This window comes from Ascaphus truei, chromosome 5, assembly GCF_040206685.1.
Source record: "Ascaphus truei isolate aAscTru1 chromosome 5, aAscTru1.hap1, whole genome shotgun sequence".
NCBI lineage: Eukaryota > Metazoa > Chordata > Amphibia > Anura > Ascaphidae > Ascaphus > Ascaphus truei.
In genome coordinates, this window is record NC_134487.1 from 138,394,864 (window position 1) to 138,420,263 (window position 25,400).

At 40.1% G+C, this 25,400-nt stretch overlaps 1 protein-coding gene across 8 annotated transcripts in view; it reads left to right on the top strand.

Annotated features, from left to right (window-relative positions):
* Positions 1-476: 476 nt before the first annotated feature.
* CSNK1A1 (casein kinase 1 alpha 1) overlaps positions 477-25,400 on the top strand; it is a 54,461-nt gene continuing 29,537 nt past the window's right edge. The window contains exons 1-7 of one of the 8 annotated variants that reach the window (XM_075600948.1): positions 477-1,148; positions 2,631-2,737; positions 14,414-14,540; positions 15,293-15,391; positions 18,366-18,449; positions 23,674-23,813; positions 25,063-25,141. In XM_075600948.1, the coding sequence (XP_075457063.1) occupies positions 1,026-1,148; positions 2,631-2,737; positions 14,414-14,540; positions 15,293-15,391; positions 18,366-18,449; positions 23,674-23,813; positions 25,063-25,141 (759 nt within the window). In that variant the 5' untranslated portion in view covers positions 477-1,025. The remainder of the gene's footprint in view (positions 1,149-2,630; positions 2,738-14,413; positions 14,541-15,292; positions 15,392-18,365; positions 18,450-23,673; positions 23,814-25,062; positions 25,142-25,400) is intronic. The other 7 variants (XM_075600950.1, XM_075600952.1, XM_075600954.1 and 4 more) reach the window with 7 other exon arrangements.

The window sequence follows — 25,400 nt, forward strand, 5'->3', positions numbered from 1 at the left end:
TCACATTCACCTGCGTCAGGTGTGATCTACGGGACGCGCAGCCACGTGACACCCGCCCATTCTAGACGCACGGGCGGCCATTTTATACCCGGGAATCTCAGGGGGCGCGCAGAGAGGAAGGCCATTTTGTTCCTATCACCTTGAAGGCCCCGTTAATTGTTCAAGAACTTGAAGGAGCCCGTTAGGCACTGCATAGGGCGATTGTGTACGTTTAGCACGGGGGTCCCTCATTGGTGGGAGCATGTGACGGGTTTATTCAAGAGAGTACAGCGCTAATCCGATTAACACGCATACAAAGCAGAGCTGCTGCGGGAAAAGTCAGCTATATATATTCATGTATTATCACTGTTTATTATTATTAATAACTAAAGGACAGAGAAGCGCAAGCACAATATAATTCCTGTCTTGCCCTAGTGAAAAATGGCCGCCGGTTAGCGGGTGGGGTGTATTACGTCATGCAGAGTGTTGGGAGGGAAGAGGGTGAAGCGCGGCTTGTTGGATCGCTGTGCCTGTGACGTCATGGCCCCGCCTGACTAGTCACTTGTCTCTGTACCCAAAATCCACCGCGCGGGGAAGGCACGGGGAGGAGCGCGCGCGCGGACGGAGGAGGGCATTTTGTGGTGAGCGGGGGGAGCAGGAAGAAGAGGGAGACAAAACAAGATGGCGGTGTGAGGAGGCGAAGGAGCGGCGGGCTGCGGCGGTTACCGAAGAAAGGGAGAGAGGCAGAACAAAGAGCCGGAAGGGGCCAGTCGCGCCGCACACCGGTCTGAATATAGGGGCGGAGGACAGAGAGAGTGAGGGGAGCGGGCACGAGAAGCCAGCGGCTCCCCGGTGACCCCGCTCTGAACAAAGGAGTGACCGCCCGAGCATCGCTGATCTCAGGGCCCCGGGTTGGGGTTTCCCTCCGGGGGTCTTGTTACCCGCCCCTCGTGCGTGTGGGATTATTAATTGTCTCTCACACCGCCGTGTGTTTTGGGGTCTGATCTCCGGGGTTTTCTTCCTCCCCCGGAGGACGTGGCCGGATCATGGCGAGCAGTAGCGGCTCTAAAGCCGAGTTCATCGTCGGTGGGAAATACAAGCTGGTGCGGAAGATCGGCTCCGGCTCCTTCGGAGACATTTACCTGGCGATTAACATCACTAATGGCGAGGTAACTCAGCCAGGGCCCGCGGCCCCCCAAATTATTGTACCCATCCTTCCCCAGTATCAGAGTGTATACCCCATATACTACTTCCAAATCGGGATATATATATCCCATCTTGTCCCATGTTGGCAATGCGAGACCCCAAATATGTGGACAGACACCCCATATATTCTAGACACCCCTAACACCATGATCATATTAGGACCCCCCCCCCCAAATGACACCCCATTTCCAGGGATTAGAGTACGAACCCCAGATACCCCCGACACCCAGTAACTGTCCCTATTTAATCAATGTATAAACGGCAGAAATCCCGGCCATAAAGCTGCTGCAGACCCCCTCCCCGGCTATACATTTTTACTGTTACGTATGTTAGTGATTTTGGCATGTACACTATGCCAACCCACAAATAGTTACTGCACCCCTGCCCTGGTATCATGTGTGCCCATTTATGTCCTTTCCTGTGATCTTGATGGTTTTGTTCTTTGCCCTCTGTAATTCAGTACATCTGTTGCACCCGTCCTGTTTGCAATGAGCCATTTGTGTTTCTTATACTTCTGATCTAAGATGTTGTGGTCTATGCATTAAACTTTAGTGAGCTGTCATCTGTAATTTGTATCCCCTGTAATCTGGATGATTATTTTCTACCATCCCATGTGCACATCTCATTGAAGCTAGGTCCCTTGCCTTCTGCCCCAGCACCCATTAATCCAACAGTTTGCGCCAATGTGGTTTCTTTATCCCTCCTTACTGCCAACGCTGTCATCCCTTCCCAATAATTGAGTTCTGCGGCCTTCTGCCTGTCAACCCAACATTGGTAACGCCCCAACTTGGCCCTATATGTTGGTAATTTTTTCTCCCGTATTACAGATATATGGCTCTGTCTGTAATCCAGATGCTTGCCTCTTCCCTTTATTGTAATCCTGATCCTTGACATCCTACCTCTCTGTTCTATGACCCCGACTTGTCTCAGTTTTTAACCCAGATGTTTATGTGGCCTCCCCCATTCCCTAGTGGGTTAACTTGAAAAGAAGCTCTTTCCCTTCTCGCACAGATTTAACTCATGTATTTTTGTGTGGGCTGTGACATCCCCAGATTTGTGAGTGTTAGTTGTGTGAATTAAAAGTAAACCCTCCACCCCATTACACAATGGGTTTGTTTGGTGTTTGCGTACAATCATGATTAATTTGTATAGCTCAAAGTGGGTGTTAATGATATTTTCAGAGTACAATTTGGGGTGAATCTGGGCACTACTCAGACATACAGTATCTAACTGTTGGACCAATTAAGTCCATGAAACATGACACTACACACATGACAAGAGAGTGCTACCTAGAAGGGTTTCTTTTTTGATCAAACACTTTGATCACCACCGATACTAGTGTTCTTGCAAGACAGGTTTTAGGAACTGGTGGCAAAATTGGGCATTTTTTTTGCGGTACATCTGTCTATCCCATGTGTGTGACCATTTCCTTCTCGTCACTGCAGGAGGTGGCTGTGAAGCTCGAGTCGCAGAAAGCCCGTCACCCACAGCTGCTGTATGAGAGCAAATTGTACAAGATACTGCAGGGGGGAGTTGGCATCCCACACATCCGGTGAGAACCCATCACGGCCCTCCCATACAAACAATTAGCCATGTTCGCATCTGCTCACAGGAAGGGGAAATGTGCTGGGTGGAAAAGTACAGCTGTCTGTCCTAATAGCAACCTGTTAAAGACACTGGATTAGGAGAGGGAATCCCCTGTGCAATGTGTTTCAGACCCCTTGGCTGGAGTGATTAAGTAATGCATATTCCTCAGCTGGAGGCCCAACTTGTGTGACACTGGTTTAGGGTTAGCTTTGAGTACAGGCAGCCCTGGCAGAGAGGGTTACTGAGAGACATACACATTTCTAATTTCGGTACAGTACTTGGGTTTCACATGAGCCTGCAGAGCAACACATTGCAGTCGCTTGTGGAAGAAAATTAATTGCTTTTGGATGACGTGTTTCTTCCCCTCCCAGGGATAGCTTCTCCTACCCTTTTTTTTGTTAACCTTTTTTGCCTCTGAGCAGATTGCCCTTCCCTGACCCATAGTGAACAATCAAACCTGTTATGAATGACGTGTATGGCCTAACATGTCTTCTGGCTTCACTGTCAAAATGGCGGCCAGGCTGGCCCATGCTTCATTGTATGCTTGTTTACTTTTTGCGGCTGTCCTATTAGGCTAATGGAACATGCTCTGATCACTTGGGTGAGATTGGCCGAACTCCCGGCTTCTTGTGAGTCACGTCTGTGCACTTTAACCCCTTCATTACACTGTCATACGTTAAAACAAGCCTATTTCGCCATTTCTATTGCAGTAGGACTGCTTTGCAGGTTTTAAAATGGTATTTGGTGTTAGACCTTTAAGAATAGTCTTATTTTTTTTTTAATCCTAGTTTTGACCGCCTGCTTTGTATTGTTGCCGTAGTGATTAACAGACCATATTCTTGCCTTGTGTATGGTGCTTTTATAATCCCCCAAAGAAAAATAATGTATTGTAAATTATGCTGAATTTCTCATTGTAGTTTTTAGCGTTGTTTTTGCGTCGTCATTTGAAAGCTATTTAACATAACTATGCATCACGCATAAATTCTAGACAAGATTTTACATGCTTGGATGCCTTCACTTTATTGGATACACTACATAAGTTGAAAAGCTAGAATAGCTTTGATGTCTGTTTGCTGTTAGTGTATTGGTGGGGTTGTTAACACAGGTTTATGGGCATTTATTTACTCATATGCAGATTTGTCAGCAAAATACACATAATTAAACATAACATTAAATGAATGTATAACTTTTTTTGTTTAGTGGATAGAATGGGGTTATAGATGAAAATTCACACAGCAAATCTTATTTTAAACCCTGATCTGTGACATTTTACCAAATAGCATAACTTGGATGGTGTCACCACGTTGCTTGCTTTTTACTAAATTCTGGGGTATTGTGAAATGCACTCATTTGAAAGCGGTTACACGAGAGGGATGAAGTCTTCCTTCAAACGGGTCATGACATGATCTGAATATTATTCAAAGTATCATGGTATAGATGTGAAAAAAAGTGTACTACTACAGTATTGTGAATCCTGGGATAAATAAAGTGCAACAATAGTGACAACCAATTAAACTGAAGAAAAAAAAACAGATCCCAATTACCCAATAAGATAATGTGAATAAATCAACACATCAAATAGTGTACATAAACAGTGATAAGTACATAACTTCAATAAGGTAGTGTAAGAGGGCGTCTGCTGCTCTAAAACGGGTGGCACAGCACCCCACACACATTAAAAGAGAATAAAGACCAAAAAACAGTGCACAATGCTCATATTGTAATACATTTTAGTAAAAAAATATAATTTCAAAAAGGGGGGGGGGGGAGTAATCTGCGTACATCAAATGAATTCTTTAAAAGCATATGTTACCAGCACTGGAACCAATCTGGTCAGGGAAATAATCAACCGCTCTCACGATGGGGGTCTTCAGAAGATGTCTCCCTCTAAAAGGTAGATGGCCCCTACATCAGTGTGCGCAAAGGATCCTCCTCGAGGTGATGTGATAGTGTCCCAGGTTAAGGGAACTGCCCTCCGTAATATAGGTAATCAGTCCTCTCTGGAATCGAAAGGAAAGTCAAAGCTGCTCAGAGTAGTAACAGCACGCCACCCAGCGGTGTCACTACCAGTGTGACCCGGTGGTGTGTCTAAAGCAGATAGATTAAAACAGCTCGAGATAAGTCTCGGTAGGGAACAAACCGCACACTGCACTTTAGCCCAAGCTGCCGGTAGTACTAGTCAGCGGAAAGTGACATCACTGAGCGGATGCCAAAAATAAAGCACCGTTTCAGAAAAAGACACAAATTCGTGATTGTGACCACACGGCCGTAATGATGGTACCAGAAGTCAGTGGATCTGCAAATAGAAGCAATAAAATCCTACGCGTTTTGTAGCTTAAAAACACTACTTTGTCAGGGATGATGGATTTTATTGCTTCTATTTGCTGATCCACTGACTTCTGGTGCCAGCATTACGGCCGTGTGGTCACAATCACGGATTTGTGTCTTTTTCTGAAACGGTGCTTTATTTTTGGCATCCGCTCAGTGATGTCACTTTCTGCTGACTAGTACTACCGGCAGCTTGGGCTAAAGTGCAGTGTGCGGTTTGTTCCCTACTGAGACTGTTACCTCGAGCTGTTTCAATCTATCTGCTTTAGACGCACACCACCGGGTCACACTGGTAGTGACGCCGCTGGGTGGCGTGCTGTTACTACTCTGAGCAGCTTTGACTTTCGATTCCAGAGAGGGCTGATTACCTATATTAAGGAGGGCAGTTCCCTTAACCTGGGACACTATCACATCACCTCGAGGAGGATCTTTTGTGCCCACTGATGTAGGGGCCACCTACCTTTTAGAGAGGGAGACATCTTCTGGAGACCCCCATCGTGAGAGCAGTTGAGTTCCCTGGCTGGATTGGTTCCGGTGCTGGTAACACGTTGTGTAACATTATATGCTTTTAAAGAATGTATTTGATGTACGCAGATTACTTACCCCCCTTTTTTTGGAATTTAATTTTTTTACTAAAATGTATTGCCCTGAGCGTTGTGCACCTTTTTTTGTCTTTATCATGGTATAGCCCTGTAATAATAGCATCTATCAACAGCAGTATCAATGTATGTATATTCATTTTTCAACCCCTATCCATGCACTTCAGCAGCACTAGGCCGCCCAGGAATAACTTGGGAGAAACTGTGAAGTCCTTTACCGTCTGTAAAATAACACAGGTGGAAAAACACCCCCAGAGCAGTGGTTCCCAACCATCTCGTTGGGAATCCTGGACCGCACTCTGATATATCTATTCATATTTCTCTGAATGCTGCATGGTTGCCTCCGAAATCTGGTGTGACCCCACTGTTCTAGAGCAAGGGTGCGCAGGATTTTCTGGGGTGGGGAGGCAATGCGCTTACAGGGGGTCCGAGCAAGGCCTCTAAGTTCTTACATTGTCTCAGGTGGCGGGGTGATGTTTCGTTGCTGTGGCATGTGCACCCCTGCTCTAGACTAGCACAACCTATTTCTCAGTAATCCCCACACTTGTATGGGAGCAATTGGGAATGTGCACACCGGAGTGTGGGATTTCCAAGTAGCATAGTACTTTAATGGGAACATTGCCATTTTGTCTGCAAAAACAGATGATACCCCTACCTAAAACCAGTGTTTTGAAATAACATTTCTTTGGGGATTGTTAAATAGACGTGCATTTGAATTAGTCAGCCGATGGCTTAATTACTTGTACACCTGCATGTTTTTATATGTTTGAGCATCTCGTATATAACAAGTCTTATGTATGCGTTTATACTGTGTTGTACAGCAGGGCCCCGCTTCTCTGCGCTTCGCTTTTCGAAGTTTATTTTAAAGGAATGGTGTTCTCATCTGTACTTTTATTCATGCTCTTTGCAGTATTAAGTCTTCATAGAAGAGTGAAGACATGCTCCAGTTAACTGTTGTGAGCTGACTCTGGTAACCTGGTTTCATAATAGAGTTCGGTTTGCTTGTCTTTGTATTTTACATGGTTGCATAGTAGATGAGGTTGAATAAATACATGCGTCCAAGTTCAACCTATGCTAAATTTAGACGACGATACTTTATCCTATATTTGTACTTACAGTATATTGATTCAGAGGGAGGCAAACAAAAAACCTCAGTGAAATCATCTAATGATATCTCATAAGGGGAAAAATAAATTCCGTGCTGACTCCAATAATTAGCAATCGGATTGCTCCCTGGATCAGCATCCTTGCCATGTTTTCTTATTTGTTATATCCCTGTATACCTTTCCTTTCTAAAATAGATGACCAACCTTTTTTTGAACAAATCTATTGTATCTGCCCTCAATCTCCATGGGTAGTGAATTCCACATTTTAACTGCCCTTACTGTAAAGAACACTTTCCTTTGGTGCTGGTGAAATCTCCTTTCCTCCAACCTAAAGGTATGCCCCCGAGTCTTTTGTACTGCCCGTGGGATGAATAATTCTTTTGAAAGTTCCTTGTACTGTCCTTGAATATATTTGTATATTGTTATCATATCTTAGACGCCTCTTTTCTAATGTAAATAAATCTACTTTAGCTAGCTTCTCATAAGATAGATTGTCCATCCCCTTTATTAATTTAGTGGCTCTTCTCTGCACTCTCTCTAGTTCCAGAATGTCTTTTCTAAGGATTGGTGCCCACAATTGTACTCCATATTCAAGGTGTGGTCTTACTAATGCTTTGTAAAGGGGCATAATAATGTTTACTTCTCTTCCATCCATTGCCCGTTTAATGCAAGATAAGATTTTGTTTGCCTAGGAAGCTACTGCATGACTTTGGGCACTATTGCTAAGCCTGCTGTCTACAGGGATTCCCCTAATTTATCCCCATTTAATTTATAAGTTGCCTGTTTATTCTTGTTTCCCAAATGCATAACTGTACATTTATCTATATTAAACCTCATCTGCCATTTACCTGCCCAAGTTTCCAGTCTCTCCAAGACCTGGAGAGTTGGTTTCCTGCCCTTGTCTGCCTTATCACCTTGTCCTTATCAGAAATTACATCCTGCTCTGATTCTAGTACCTTACACAATTTAGTGTCATCGGCAAAGATGGAGACTGTTCTCTATGCAAACCTCAAGGTCATTAATAAACAAGTTCAAAAGCAGTGGTCCCAATATCGATCCCTGAGGTAGTCCAGTCACAACTTTAGCCCAAACTGAAAAGGTTCCATTTGACAACTGTCTATCCTATTTGTTACGAGATGCTTAGTTCTTGACTATTTTGAACATATACATACGTGTGTGCTCATCATGGAACACTTGTCCACTCCTTGTATTTATTTTGCCATCCGTTGACAGCACTAAATTCAAAACCTTTCCTCCTGTTTTGCAGGGTGTCCTTTTTTTTTTTTTACATTCTTTTTGTAGCTTGGTGTTCATCTAAAATCGGTGGACACCGCTATAACATCTATCTAGAACGTATGCTAAGATAAAGTCTTTAGCCTAAATGAAAATGCCAGTGCTTCTTCACCATTTGCAGTGATAATAGTGGCGGTATAGAGCGTGTCCTAGAAATGAGGATGGTGGCATGCTTAAAAATGGTTACAGGAATATTTAGCCGGAATAGGTTTGCCAGAGGGTATCGCAGAGAGTTATGATCATGGCGACAAAGGGATAGAAAAGGAAATGTAAAAAAAAAAATATATATATATATGAGACTAGTTTTAAGTGAACGCATTGCAGTTGCTCTCAGAGCATATATATATCTATATATAGAGATGGATATCTATCTCTATATCATTACATTACAGGATTTGTGCCGAGCACAAGGATCAAAGATTGAGCCGTCTGTGCTGAAGCAGGGATATCCTTAAAACCTGACCCATTGGTGGCTTTTGAGGCCTGGAGTAGGCCACTCCTGCTCTAGAGCAGGGGGGCGTGGTGTTTGCAGAGTCCCAGCGCTCTTCCCCATGGCATTTAAATTAAATGCCGGGGGACCGCCCGATGCCTCTCCAATCTCAATTTACCAAGATTCAGCCGGCTTGTGGATGCGTCCTCATGCAATGCAGCATCAAATGACGCTGCCATGTCATGTAACGTGATGGCAACATGGCGTCATTTTCACATGGCATGCCACCACATGACCCCAGAGCGTCATTTAACACTGCAGTAAGGTAAGGGTTGCAGCAACAAAAGTTTGCAAACCCCTGCTCTAGAGCATTGTCTTCGTCGTCGTCCCCTTCTCCCCCAAACAGGGTTCATAGGAATCCATGTGTTCCCCAGGGCTTCCTTAAAGGGTTCACTTCAATTTTCAGGTCATTTGAAAATTAAACCAAATACAGAATAATTTATAATGCATCTGATCTCAGACGCACTATTAGAGGTTTGGGGTTCTGAAGAATTTCCTGATATATTTTGTAGGGTTCCTTAACCAAAATATGTGAAAACCACTGCTCTAGAGCAAACCTTTCAACTGTTTTGATTAGGAGTTGGCTGAATGAAAGTTTCCAGTCTACTGCACCAGTATTGATTTTATTCTGCTGTACCGCAATCAATTCCTTGCTTGTATGTCCATTCTGTAAAACTGTATATATATATATATATATATATATATATATATATATATATATATATATATATATATATATATATATATATATATATATATATATATATATAAATATATATAAATATATATATAAATATTCCAGTGCATGTTACAACTATATTCTTACCTGAAAATATGATGCCTTTCCTGGTTATAGTGGTTTTGGTTGTGTTGTGGGTTTTCAATGGCATGTTTCATCTCAAGCATTTAGTCAGTGTTCTGCTCAATAAATGCATTGTAATGTCAAATTTAAAATCACCTGCAAAATATATCTCAATAGTGAGAGCCCAGAATAAGTTTAAGCAGTTTATTGTTGGATGTCATTAAGTTTCACGCTCTTATAATGCATGACGTGTGTATGAGACAATAAAATCTCTGCAAGCGAAGACTGCTGTATTTAAATGTATTTATATACTCTATGAACAAACTCATTGGTGTAAAATTGTTGCTGCCGGTGAATTGCTATACTTCACTGACCTTGTGCTTTAGAGTTCTTGATTTGACACTTTCCTTGACATTCACCATTCTCTCATTTTAATTCTGAGAAGAATGGCCATTGTTCAGTCATTTCTTGCTCAAAGGTGGACAAAACTGTCCTTGGTTGGTACATTTTACACTTTGTAAGCTGCTCCAACACCGCAATACATCAGATTAATGAAACCAAGTCTTAACAGTGGGCATTCTGCTTTTCTAATGGTGCTCCCTTTTGTACTTGTCAGTGTGTTTTTGAACAAGCCAATTTGCCATACTGTTTTTTAATGGCAAGAGCTGTGTAGCATCCTTAAATGATGTGCTCTCTAGGATGCATTTTCTGTTCAAGATGTCTCCAACAGATATCCTGGTCATTGTTACTGATCCACAAAAATGAGTTGGTTATTATCCCAGTAGCAACCTCCTGTGCATTCCCTTAATGCAGCTCATAGAATTGTTTGTTTTTCAGGCCCTTCTACTGAAAATGAGAATATTTAGAACATGAGCTGGTGCCTGTGCTTATAGGACAAGGTTTTTTTTTTTGCAGAGGAAACAATAGGGTTATGTAGGCTGTCATGTTGAGGGAAGGGAATTACATTTTACACAATGAAGGTTGGTTTTGTCAGCAGTGACCTAGAAAACAAAACCGCAACTGGGCCGTTTTTACTTTATTGTACATTGAAATGGAAAAAATGCCATAATGAGGGTAAATATTGTATGAGTTTGCCCAATAAGGCACTCATGATTTTGCTTGTTCATACTTAAAGAACCATTACCTCTTGATGAGTGTTCAGGTGTTCGGTCCTGTGGGTCTCTCGGACTATTTCATGGTCCTGCAGGTCAATTGGAAGCTGTGACATCATCCTTTGCGGCTTCTTATTGGCCTGCGTGATGTGGGACCTTTTTTAAACAGCAGAGCGGCTGGTAGCCCATTTACATGTACGGCTACGCTTTATTTATTTATAAAAATTTTTACCAGGAGGTAATACATTGAGAGTTACCTCTCGTTTTCAAGTATGTCCTGGGCACAGAGTAAAACAAATAGTACATGGTTACAAGTACAGTTACATAAATGAACAGGGTATACATTATGTACAAGACATTGCGTGCACAGTTAAAGAAAATATATATTATGAGCGTATGAACTTATAGTGACGGCGACGTCATACTGCGGTCGCTGGAAAAAAATTAAATCGAGATGACTTCCAGCGATCGCGCCGTCGCGCTTACTATAAGTGCACACGACGGCGGCAATGCATTTGTTTTGACGCGTTGTCGCCGGCACTATGAGCGCAGCCAATGTATCTCAGTGAGCTGTGAGTCCCAGAGCTGAAATTAATGTGGTTCAACTCTGGAGATCCCCTTCTCTCCATCTAGGGCATGGGTCTGCAACTTTTCAAGGAAGAAAAGCCATTTTATAAAACATTTGTCTCCCACAAATGCATACATATACCATACGCACACTAATAGGTATACTGTATTGGCATTAACATACGACAAATTAATCACCCCCTGATTTCCCCCTCCCCAAAAAACATCAAAATACAATTTCACTTGACAACACAGAAGTGAAACTTGGCACACACCCCAGGCTTTTTTTTGTTATTTTTTTTTACTTTTGTGTTTACACCATATAAAGAAGCAATTTATATAATTTTTAAAAGCAGCAGTCTGGAGTAATTCATCTATTTATTAAAGATATCTAATCCTGCCCTCTTCAAGGGTGGTTTTTTTTTTTTTAAATATATAAATCTGATGCTTCACTCGGGAGAAGTGTTTGAAATGTTAATTGTCCATGAGGTTATAACAAAGCTCTCCACAGAAACTACTGAAGTCTAAGGTTACCATGGTAACCGCATAGATGAAAAAAACAAATGACTGAAACTTTTTTTTTTTTCCCCTCCTTTCTTTCCCCGGGACATATTTCCAGCAGCAAGATCCAAACAGGACAAACGCGTATGTTCGGTGTCTTGATTAACTGCATAAAGAATGCTGTAGATTTAAAAAAAAAAAAAAAGTGATTATGCTCTGAAAGTTGTCACTAAATTCGCTTTTTTTGTAGGATTTCTAGGCCTTATGAGTGCGTACCTTGACTTACTCCTTGCGAAGAAAAGGAGAGTTGTAAGGAAAGCACAGTGTGTAGGAGATGCTTTCTTTGGGCGGCTGTTAGGGTAGTGTGGTTCCTTCTCTTACGAAGTGTGCATTAAAACGTGTGTGCAAACGGGGCGGCGCTTACAAAGGCCCCGCGCTCTTCCCCCAAAGCATTTAAATTAAATGCCAGGGGACCGCACAAGGCCTCTATAAATTCTCTTACCTTGTGTTCGGCGTGGCAACGCAGCATCAAATGCCGCCACGTGGTCATTTGACATTGGAAGGAAGGTAAGGGGGTTGGGCGCAGGCAGGGGAAAAGGTTTACACACCCCTGCATTAAAAGATCAGAATAGAGGGCAAATGAGACCTTCTGTAATAGGTTGTCCAAACATCTGGCTTCATAATGGCTTCTTTCGTCAGGTGTTCAAGCAGCAGGTCAAGCAGTATTCTACTTTTTAAAAAAAAAAAATCTTTAAATCAGTTCTGTACTATGAGAAAATACTTGTAGCATTAAAAAAATGAATGTTTTAAAGACATTTTTAATGTTTGTAATATAGGAAGCATTTCCAAAGTGACTTCCCCTTCTGATAGGCTCTGGCTCTTGAGCCCCGCCCTCTCTCTAGCAGTGAACCAATTGTATCTAGTAACTGCCGAGTCAATCATATTCCAGGACTACATTGCCCAGAATGCTGTGCAAGAACTGAATTAAATAGCCCCGGAGCAAGTGATTGATTACAGAATAACAGATCGATCTGCAGCTTAGCTAATCACTTGTCAGTGTTCAGATTGTATTGATGCACACATTGAATGGGGAAATGTCTTTATTTATTTTTATATATAAACGGCCGCTTGAAGTGTAGCTTTTAAACAAATTAAGATTTCCTGCCCCTCAGCATTTTCCTAGAATACCTGGGAATTTTGATTCTAGGTAAGATCTTCAGCTCAAGTGTTCAAAATATATAATTGAGCCGATTCATTGTTGCCTATGAGAATACCATCTGATACATATTGTCCAAGAGCACTAAAGACTTAATCTTTGGGGGAACTGCATATCCTTGAAATCTGTAATTTTTTTTTTTTTTTTTTTCCCCACTCGTGTTTTGAGGTGAACCATTGTATTTGCAGCCATTGAATAACGAATACAGAAACCCTGCGCTCCTCCCAAATTCACTTGCAATTTATTATTGAACTTTTACATTTTGATTCTTATAACAGATCAGTCATTCCGTTTACATCTTTTGGCAAAAAAAAAAAAAAATTATGGATGTACGCCTAACCAACTCTGTCACGGTAGACTCAATTTAAGCAAGTACTTGTATCATATTTCTTGTCTTGTGGTATAAACATTGTGAAAGTAAAAGGTTAAATGAATGAAGCATTTCTGCAATCTAATTCTGTGCAATTCAAGTTGGCAAGAACCAGACATTTAATTCATTTGGCTTTATGAAGGAAAAAACTTTGTACATACACTCCGGTTTGTCAGCCAGACACTTAACACCTTGTCCTGTAGTGTGAACTTCACACTACTACGTTGTAGAAGTTTTATACCTTCCCCTAGCAGCATACTCCATAAGGTATTGAAAGTTTTATATCGTGTTATTGATGCATTCTGCTATAGGGGTATTTCTGAACTCGCCTAATTCTGTTTTTCCAAGCATTTTTATATTTTCCTTTAAAAATCCTTTTTTACATTTCTCTTCCAATACGGAGGAAGCTGGGAAGTTCGTATGAATTGCATATGCTTTATTCAAATACTTCAATCCTGTTTCATAGTTTTGTTTGTTAAATTGAAATCTTGCTCGAGAGCATTTATGTTCCTTGTAATTTAGGATTGATTGCCGTCGTCATCAATACTACCCTCTTACATGAAAAAAAGGTTCACCCGCTGCTAGTTTCATGGAAAATAGATTTGAGACACAGCAATCTCCTTTTTATATTGTATTTTATGCTCCCCTTTTTAGATTGTAAGCAGGATCCTAAAACAATAAATTCACATACTAGATCAGTTTAGGTTAATATTGTGACTGCATTGCCTTATCTCGTACCGTGCTGCAATGTTGAAATTATAAATTGAAAAAATAGCCTAAGTGCTCTATTTTAAAAATCTTCAGTGAAATGCCCTTATCACGTGGGGGGAGGGGTGTGCACGATGAGTATCGGAGGTTGCCTTGCAGTTGTAGCATATGCTATTCATTCTGGGGGCCAATAGGTTCCCAATGTGCTTACCCTCTCCTGGGGGAAACAAAATGGCAGTTTAAATCTGCATCGTGCATGCATGTAGGAATCTGCAACTTCATCCGTTGTGGCTTACTATTGCACAGCCATTTAAATCCCAGCGTGAAACCAAGAAATGGATGCCTGCATCAGTAAGTATTTTGGGGATCGAAGGGTCTCTGGAGCTGAAAAATAGCATGGTTCCGCTCTGAGGACCCCTGGCTCTTAAATTAAAGGTCTGTAAATCAAAAAGGTCGGGGTCTAAAACAAAATCAGTTTACTGATTTTAATGGATATTCATTTTTTGTAATGATACGCTGACCCTTTCTCTGACTCTTATTTCCTTTCAGGTGGTATGGGCAGGAAAAGGATTACAATGTTCTAGTCATGGATTTGCTTGGGCCTAGTCTCGAGGATCTCTTCAACTTTTGCTCCCGCAGGTTCACAATGAAAACTGTTCTCATGTTAGCTGACCAGGTATGGTGTGTGGTGTCACTCTGACACAGACTAAATGGGGAGGGTGATTAGCCTCCAAAGATGTCAAGTATTTAATAAACTTTTTGCTAAGAATTCTTGTCTCTTACTGACTGTGACCTACTTACTGTGCTTTGCTTAACACTGCATTATTTTTTTTGTTCATTTGGAAATGTCATGTTCCAAATAAGCATACCTAGCTTGAAGAAATTGTTTATCAAACTAAAAACTTTTACCATGTCCTGCTTAGGAATTTTAACTAGCTTTATTTTGCTAAGCAATGATCACGCTAAATTTAACATAGATTAAACTCAGTGGATTTTTTTATTTTTTATTTTTATGTAAAAATTATTTTTTACTGGTTCAGAGATTTGCGTTTCAATTTTGGTACATCTGTCTTTCATTGTGTCTTGGACAAACCAGTTTAAGTTCAGACTTTAATTTACACACAGCCACAGTAGCCACCACCTTTTTTTGTCATCTACATTGCTTACAAATATTGTTTAATGTAAATGTTATAATATACTTACAAACTCGAATGAAAAAGTAATGTAGTTTAATGCAATTCCTCAATTGTAGAACGTATATTTTATTTATATAGCGCGAATGTATGCAGTGCATTACAAAAGAAACCGAATACAGAGCAATATAGTACATTAGGGTGCACAGCAGGAATCCTTGCCCGCCCGGTAAGCTTATGCTAAAGGTGTGAAAAGAGGAAGACAAACCAGACATCATTATTTTTTTTCTTCCAGATGATCAGTAGAATTGAATATGTACACACGAAGAATTTTATACACAGAGACATAAAACCAGATAACTTCCTAATGGGCATCGGACGTCACTGCAATAAGGTTAGTGTAATGATTTGTATGCGAGTGCCCATTCTTAATTGGTTAAATTAGATTAGAATGCAAAATAGTTTCTGCATGCTTTGATTTGTCAACATTGTTACCAAAGAAAGGGAGTGAAGAGTAAATCAGGTACAAATAGCTTTACTGACTGCTAACAAAAAAATCATTTTAGAAGTTTGTTTTATAATCCTAGTCACATGTAGCCTATAAATAAACCATTTAAACCATTGACCCTCGATACAAATTTTAAAATGAAGGCCATTTTCCCCTTGTACCATTTACTTTTAGAATGTGTATTTGCAGAATGTATGCACCATAGTTTTTCAAAAGTTGTTTAATAGAGTACAGTGAAGTGATTAAAGGAGGGTGTGCATCAATCGAACAATAAAACGTCTTAAACATTCAGGTGAAGCAGTTTTTACTGGAATGTGTAAAATCTCCAGAATACTTTTTGTTGATTTAACTACCGTAATAAGATGATGTGTGGATGCGTTCATACAATAGTATTTCTATCTTCCAAGCAATGCCATAATCGGAACCTTTCCCAGGATTCCTGCATGTATATTACAGACAACATGATGCAAGACCTCCTTTAATTACCACTTTTTCATGGGAAATAGGTGGTACAGTTTTTATAAGGCCACCTGTGTTGCATGATTTCAGTAACTTTTTACCTTGTTTTGTTTTTATTTACCTTTAGACCATTACATTTACTGAGCTAACATAACATGCTTCCTTGACAGTATCAATATGTATGAGTCGGGCAGACAGGCAGCAATTGGCAAATCAATAAGCATGCCGTGCATTACATATTTTAATTTATTTTTTTCCAATAAATTTCCAACTAGGGGACATTTTTGGTTGTATCCCGACAATGGGACAAATGTACACCACCTTATTGGAAGCAAGATTGCCAATTGTTCATTTCAATGTAATACAGTATATTTGCTGACTGTAGCTAATGTTTACCTTTGTTTGCCTGTATGAATGCCAACTTGAGGCCATAACATACGAAGTGAATTGGGTTAGAACAAAGGTGCTTGATGTGCACCCTGAAGACATAGGACCAAAGTTTATTTTTTTTCCCCACTGGAACTGATGACTCATTCCTGGGCTTGGAAGGTAAAGCCCACATTTTATGAAAATACCCTTTTTGTTTTTTTACATCTCATCCTTTCCTTTTGACTCTTGTTTGCTTGGGAGGAGTCTATTTATCAGCTTGTTTTGGCCCCTTACTCAAAAGGTCTTGCTTCAGAAATAAATATCAAGTAGCTACACACTTTTAATCTTCTTAACAATATTGAAGCTAGCTAGAATTAAAAATAATTTACCCTCTTATAGCTGCCACAATATCTTCCACAATTATTTTGAATTTGTTTTGGAGTCTTGGGTTAGAGAACTGACTGGTATTGTACAACTAAACATGGCAACAGAGTTAGAGCTGTCAGTGTATGTTAAAGTTGGTCATATAGCAGTTTGTTTTTTCTTGATCATCTTTTAATGAGGGATACTATCCTAAGTCCCAAAGTGATTTAAAAAGATTTGTTTCCTTGAATATATAATCTTTTGAAATCTGACGTTTTTTTGTTTGCCATGTTTAAGCTCTGAGCTATTGGGCTCAATATGTTCTATACCCATCTTTTGAGATCTAGCTTTCTGATTTAACTCAATGGGCCTCAGACATAATTTCACCATTACGTGTATAAAGTTCAATGTGGTTAGAAGTGTGTAGAGGTACTTGGTATAATTGAATACATAGTGTGTTTATATATTGGGCAATTTCCCCCTTTTGAGCTAAGGAGTCTTACAACTGACCTGCAATTTCACACTGGTTCTCTAAGGGCTAACTAAGCATTTGCGGAGACCTGGCAATGGGAACCCTAGTAGCAGAACTTTACTTTATTTATTTTTATTTTTTCTGTTACCCAAGTTTGCTTGTGTGTGCCCTCGTTTTTCCTGGCATTTCCCCTTGCGGGATCATCCTGTCCCTGTTATTGATTTTTGTGTGCAATTTATAATCGAATGAAGGCCTATATCCCAAATACATTGGGCGTTATCCAAAAGTTCTCACTTATTTGAGAGTTGTATACATTTTAACAAATGTAAGAATTTATGTAGTTATGTGTCATGTTTGCCAAATAACATATTCCAGTATATCCAGTTCTTTCATTCTAGCACCCAACCATTCTGTAAGGTTTTTTTTTTGTTTTGTTTTTTTTTCTCTAATGGAGCATATTATGTAAAAACATTTGGTAGGTTGCAGGATGTTTGCCTTTTTTTATTTAGTTGTAACTTGGTCCTTACCATAAACTTTCTGGCAAAGTGTAAACAAATTCCTGGTAATCTTGTTCCAGTAGAGTTAAGATGTATTTTTATTTTTTTGTGTCCCTAACTATTTGACCTGCAGGACGGATGTTTTTAAATGCCAGACTTTCAGCTAGTAACAAGCCCTGCATGCTTATAACTATAATCTTTCAGGTGACTAAATGCCTTACACCTCTTCCTTACTGAAGATTGCCAACTGTATTTTCAAAAAAAAAAAAATTGGTTGGGAGGGGTGATTGAGGAAGGGCATTTTGGGGTATGAAAATTCTGCTACCCAATACCCTTCCTTAACAGAGGAGCTGGCAGTGCACAGTGTTGACAGCTCAACTGTCATGGAAGGTGTAAATCCGTTCCCCTTAAAGATGGCTAAATCTGAATGTTGCCAATCGGTAACAAGTCAGTGGGCAGTATCATAATCTCAGATGGCCTTTTCTTAAATCTGCAATTTGTTCTCTTGAAAAACAAATTGTTTTGAATTTGGAGGGGTGGACTATCAATTATAGTTACCCATATCTGCTTGGTGGAAGGAGGATGGCATTTGACTCCCCTGTTCTTTACCGCCCGCCTCGGTGTTGCCTGTCTGCGCCGGCCATTGTTGCAATGTAAGCAATACTGTTTGATGCACTGCCACCCTCTATTGTCTGTTCAGTGTTTAGAATCTCCAGTGGGGAAGAGGAAAAGAAGCATGACTGTTAGTACTTCTCAGGACCCATCTTTCTCAGGATATAACCAGGTCTGAAAACTGTCTCCTATTCCAACCTCCACCCCAAACTCATGTGCTTTTTTTTGTAACTTTTATTTTTTTTTATTCTTGGTTTACTTTTACACTTTTTTCCTTTAATTTTTTTTTTTTTTTTAACCAAACGATTCAGGCCTTGCACAAGCACCTCTTATGTTGGCATTATTCAGACATACTTGGCAAACATGTAACATTACTAAGATATTTTCCCCTCCAGCTTTTTGCTTGTTTAATGCTGAATGTTTGCGTAGAGTTTATATATATATTTTTTTACTGTTCAAATTGCATAAGAGCATGCTTCAGAGATGAGGAAACTGTAAACTATTTTATATCCCTATTAGGGTTGGCGCTACGGTGGACTTTGAAGCAATACATGTGCTGGGAGCCTGTGGTTCATTTTTAAATCCTATTAGATCTGCATTCAGTGGTACAAATAATGCACAATTTAGGTCTTAAAATGTACATAGTGTTGAGAACCTGGAAGCAAATCCTGTCTTTAATTTGGTCCGGTGTATTACCAAAACCAGCAAACGTTTAGCCTTCTCTCGGCATGCAAATCCAAAGTGATTAACTCTCATCTAGTTGTCACATCCACAACAGCCCAGGCTAATGTAGTTAAAATCTAGAGCATATTTGAATATGATTAACACTTACAGACAGCTCTCAAAGATGGCAATAGTCGTCTAGCCCTTAGCATTATTGTACATGGTAAAATTTCTCTTCAGTCAAATTTTTGTTGCGTATGAAAATGGTGACATCAAAGATCTGGAACTAGGTGGCCTGGTGCCCAATTCAATAAACTCAAAGCAGCTACGCATACACAACTTTTGGTGTTATTTCTCTGGTAAATGTTTACACCTTTCATCTAATTCAATAAAAGTTTCAGGCAAAAAACAGGTCATTAGCATATACAAATACATTGGAGAAAATAAAACGTGTGGATAAAACAGCATTCAAACAACTGGTAACATTTTGGATAAAAGGAAATTTCCTCCATTTTGGAGGAAAGGTCTCATGGCTAACATGCATGCTCAGCCACGCCATCTTTCTTTCACGTTCAACTGGTCTTTAACTCACCACTCGCATGCAGTTTACACACACTATTACATTTTTGTAGAAAGGCACTGAGATTTTCCACACATTTTTTGCCTTCACAATTATTTAGAGGGCTTTACTGTTAATATATATATTTATATATATATATTTATATATTGCTTATCGGTTTTTGTTCCAGCTCTTTTACTTTTCAGAATTGTTTCGCATGTCCAACAACTTTAATGTTTTCAACTAAGGCAATATGTAACAATAATTTAATGATTAAACCTTTCACATTGAAACAATTATTTTTTTCCCCTGAGCATATTGAATACCAGACAAAATGCCTCAATTTGAGACAGCTGTTCATTTGCACTTCGGCCAACGAGACATTGATAGATTTTGGGCGGTGATGCTTCAGATACCTGTATATCATTTATAGAATAGGTAGAAGAGGTCTTGGCACATTTCTGCGTTTAGTGAATAGGTTCCCAAGTCTCTGCTTCCTGAAGATTTCATGCTGTCTACCACACTAAGATTCACATATGGAGTTTTGGTTTTTAACTATGCAGAATATAGGTCCTCTGTGCCTGAAAGTGTTACAGATGTATGTCGAGCACTAGTTATTAGAGCACAAATTTGCTCATCCACAGAATATTCTCAACCATGGGTTCTGACACTTTTCTTTTGTCGTAGACCAACCACTTCAATGGTAATTGTGTGTGTTTGTGTGTCTCATACAACGAGGAAACCATCCCTAAGGGAGCACTCGGGTTCACCAAAGTTAACCAAAAGTTTGTATCACACAGAATATTAAAAAAAAAGTACGGAGAATGGTTAAAAATTAGCAGACTCCCTGCACGAATCCTCATCAATGATGCTAAAGCCAAATTGAATAACTGAGACAAATGGCATGTATATGCACACAAAATGTGAATAAGAGAAAAAGTACTCAAATGTAAATCCATATATAAGGAATAAACAAGACTGACCAAATATACAGCACTAAATAGCAAAAAGAGACGAACTCTAACCAGACAATGCTGTATAACACTACACAATTAGAGGGGAGAAATACAATGGTATTAATTTTACAACTGTGCAAAATTTGGACAATGTCCTACCATGAATATATAGTGCACAGCTCCTCTTAAGTTATGGCTAGCACAAATATGCTGATGAAGGGTGGCTATAACCCTACTAACCATAAAGTATTCAGCTAACCATAAGTGGAGTGTCAGTCAAAAGTGTCTAAGTGCAGTCGATCATTCATATATATTGACAATCTGCAAGTTATAATGGTCAATCCATAGTCATGTAAGTGTGCATAGCAACAAAGTCACATCGGATATAGCTACCATGCGCTCTCACTCGTACGCATTTCGACCTTTGTCTTCGTGTGTGTGTGTCTCTTTCTCTCTCTTTCTCTCTCTCTCTCTCTCTCTCTCTCTCTCTCTCTCTCTCTCTCTCTCTCTCTCTCTCTCTCTCTCCTTTATGTAAAAAACAAAAACAAATTATGTATACATAACATTGTTGCAAGCCTATTTCCTCCATCCAACCCCCCGCCAAACTGTGCCTCCTTCCGTACTTCTAATTGTATAGCTTAAGTGCAAAAGTCACTTGGACACTGAACTTCTCTACCACCGTGGTAGTGTTGTGCTTGCCACTAGCCAATATTGTACCCGTGATATACTGACTTTTATAAGCGAATGTAATTTTAAAGAGGGTTGGCGCACTCATTTCTTTGGAATTTTTAATGTTAACCTTTTCCCAATCATTGATTTGGGGTGGGGAGGTTTTGCACATGCTAACTACTGTTGATTGTCCTGCGTCATCACACAGGCGTAGTTCAAAGTCAAAATCATCGCCATTGTAGCTATATCCCGTAACTTTGAAAATGATTTAGGATTTTCTTATTAAGTGTTTAACCTGTCAGATATAAGAAATAAGCATGAAGTGCTAAATTCACCAGTTTTTAAATAGTGAGAAATGTAAAAGTGAAAAGTTGCTTTAAAACTTCTGCTACTGCTATTATAAATACCCTAGATATCACTTGGCGTATTATTGCTGCTGTTAAAGGGGACAGTCGAAAAATAAAACTGTGCGTAAAAGGGCTGCAATAAAAAGCGCAGGTTCAAACAATCTCTGTACTCTGTATCGGGCATGCCTTGCTTAGCATATTTTAGCTTTAATCTTATCTCCGTAATATCCCAGATGGGATTGCTGTTATAACACCACGTTTGTTGCCAGTGCCAAGACTCAAACTGAGGCAAAGATATGACCATTTAAATCTTTGTCCGCGGGCCAATAGCAAACCACAACTTCATCAGTTGCGGATTTTTATTGATCAAACAGCGGCGACCATGTTGGACTCCCAGTCTCTTGGTGAATCACTCTAGATCAATGAGGCGCAGACTTTTTTTTCCCCCTGCGCCCCATGCCGGCGGTTCCCCTCTCTCCGCGCCCCACCCTGCTTACCTCGGCTCCGGTGCCATGACGTCACATGCCCTTGCATCGTCATTTGATGCCGCGTTGCCATGGTGACACGTCTAAGAAGCCGCCGGGGCCAAGATAAGTCTGGTTTACAAAGGCCCTGCAGCTCCCCCGGCACTTAATTTAAGTGCCTTTGGAAAGCGCGCGGGGCCTCTGTAAACCCCGCGCACCCCACTTTGCACACCGCTGCTCTAGATAATAAACAGCATGCAATCTGTTCTTCTGCATAGATGGCTGCAGTAAAAACTGGCTTCTCGTTGTTAATTAAGGAATGGGTGCTTTTCTGGATTAGAGTAATCACTCCCCTTTCCAAAAGCATAATTTCAAAGCCCTCCATCTGTCACCTGAGATTTGATCATGTTGAAAACTTAATGTTAACACTTAAAGTTAAAACTTAGTTAACTTAAAATTGCCTCTTGCCTGGGTTTTTTTTCCCTTTCTTTTTAATGCAGTAGTTAATTGCGTTGCTATAGAATGCAAGTATCTAAGCTGCTGATCAGTGATTAATCAAAGATCCTGCTTTCCAGTACACAAAGTATGGCTGTATTTCGAAAGAGGAAGTGCTGTGGCTTTCTAAATGCTATAGCAAGCCAAGGAAGCTTAATACATAAAAAAAAATAATAAAAGGCAATGGGGGGAGCAGTATTATCTAGTACTACACGACTGACTTATTTTAAAAAAGCAACAGGAATTTATCTAGTTAAGTAACTTATGTTGGATACCATTTTTATTTAGGTTAATAGACAATCTATAACGTAATGAGTTGATCAACTATTTTTCCAGCACTGTATGTGATGTACGGTGTTCTTTGCTGGTAGCCAACTGCCAGAGACTGAGTCAGCGTTTGGCTAAATTCCCCTTGAACTGCAGGCAGCGGGAGTGGGCCAGAGCTACATGATGCTTACCCCTAGTAGTCAGCTCATGTACTTGGCCTCTGGGAAATTTCTGTGGTCGGATGCTCAGTCACTTGCAAATCCTAATATGCGCATGCACATTGGCACAGGAAGGACTGAATAATTAATCCATCCTTGCATGTCTGTGCATGTTTCTCAATCTTAAGCTGTAAATGCCAATGAAGTAAGCATTTGAAGCACGAAACAATGTGCAAACAGAGAACTGATCTAAAAACATAGCTACAAAGTATAACTTTATTTTCATCCTCTATATATTTATCACTATATATCCAAGATGTTCAGTATGGACAAATAATAGTTTTAAGACTAACAATCACAAGAGGAAGTCCTTATAGGATACTTGGCAGTGTATATGAATTCCTTTCCTTTGTTTTCACAATTTGACAAAGTTTGACGTTTTAGTATACCACTCCACCTTTTCTTATGAGATTATACACAGACTGGATAGTGCTGTATTCATGCTGGTCCTCGCCATTGGTGAGTCCACGGAAATAGATACTTGTCCTTTTTGTGTGTCTTGGTGATAAAGCATTGAAAACCAAGGGAAGTATGAAAAAGTGACCAGAGGACTTTTTAATGAAGGCAGAGATCAATTTATTTGTCGTCCCCCCACCCCCCCACCCAAAAAAGGTGTGCTCATTAGAAATACAGTTGTGTACATAGCCTTATTGACTGTTGTGATGCTCTATAAAATCATTTACGAGGAATGTTTTTGACTGCACTGTCTGTATTCTCTAATTTGTGTTGAGGTTTTATGCATTCTTTTTCTTCCCAAGTTATTCCTTATAGACTTTGGTTTGGCCAAAAAGTACAGAGACAACAGGACGAGGCAGCACATACCTTACAGAGAAGACAAAAACCTAACCGGCACAGCCCGTTACGCTAGTATCAATGCTCACCTAGGAATTGAGCAAAGGTAAATATACAGATAAGTGAACCAAATTGCATGTTTCTGTTTACTAACTTGCAGTTCTCTTATGTTCCATAGTATAAACTAATGGTTAAATCAGCGGTGCACAAACTGGCGGGTGTGCCCCACAGAGGGGGACGGGAGATTTTTGTAGGGGGGCTATTCAGAAGGCTGCTGACGCCGCGGGGTCACCTAACGTGTCATGACCCCACAGCATCACTTGATGCAGGGAATGGAGGTAAGGGGGAGCGCAGCTGCAAAAGTTTGCGCACCCCTGGGTTAAATCACTTGGATTAGTTGCCCTTTCACATTCTCTGGTAATGGTAGTTGTCTCTGTTCTGTAACTTTGCATTTTCTATATTTAGTAACTGTTAACAGAACAAACCTGTTAACACATTTATTTTTTTTGGGGAGGGGGAGACTATCCCTTTAACATAACTTTCAGTGCTTTGTGAGAGAAGGATATTGTCTAGCAATGAGTGAAGTTAATCTCTAGTCTAGCGCATAACCTCCCCAATGGAAACTGTTGCTAAAGTAACTTGACATTACTGTGAGTAGTGGCATTCCAACTCCTCTCACAAACCATCTTGCAAACCCCTTATGCATTCACAAAAAAACTGGCTGCGGAGGAAGCCTTAATTAGGAAACCTCCATTCCTAGGCCTGAAAATTCCAGGCCATACATTTCAAGGCTTAAAATAGATCTCTTCTCATCTTGTCTGCCTTTATCAATGGGCCTTCGGAAAGTAGATCTGAATTCCATAATAAACCAGCTTAATCTATCTGAATACAGACACTGTAGTCATGCCTCTCTTCCTATATAATGTTCATACATGTTTTGGTAATTTAAATGGTATATACACCATTGTGTAAACATTACACATTTATCATCTTGCATGTTTTATTTGCTCAACGGTACCTACAATTCCCACAGTATATAATTAGCTTGTTGCTGGTGTGTACACCAGTGCTCATTAGGCACATATTGGAATAGGTGGCCAAAATTGTGTTTGCTTATTATTAAAATGCAAATAACCCTGAATAAAGACAATATCCAGCGTTTGGGTATAAGGGGGTAAAGAAGCAAAATTTTAAAGCATAAACTTCAAATGTTCTGCAGTTTATATTTTGGAAAGTATTCTCCAGTGTGTTAACCACTACAGAAAAAAAAGAAAAAGAATTGCGCATTTAATTGAATTGTTCATTTTACTTTGAGATGATGCAGATTTCACAACACATTCCTTTTCTTTGTTTAGTCGCCGCGATGATATGGAGTCTCTAGGATATGTGCTGATGTATTTCAACAGGACCAGCCTCCCTTGGCAAGGACTGAAGGTAGGTCATGCACTCGTACAGTACTTTCTAAAGGTCAAAGGTTAGGGATGAGTCATTAGCCAGCTACGTTCTCGGCACACAAACTTGGATGGAGTGCGTGCTCAAGGTTTCAGTGTGAGGAAATAGCTTTTTTTCCCCCCACCTAATACAATATATTGTACATGCTCTGACAACTGCTGTTTTGCAGAATTGTTGCAAACTTGACACTGCTAATGCAGCATTTCATGTTTGTTGGCAACTTTCTAAAATTCACTTTCAT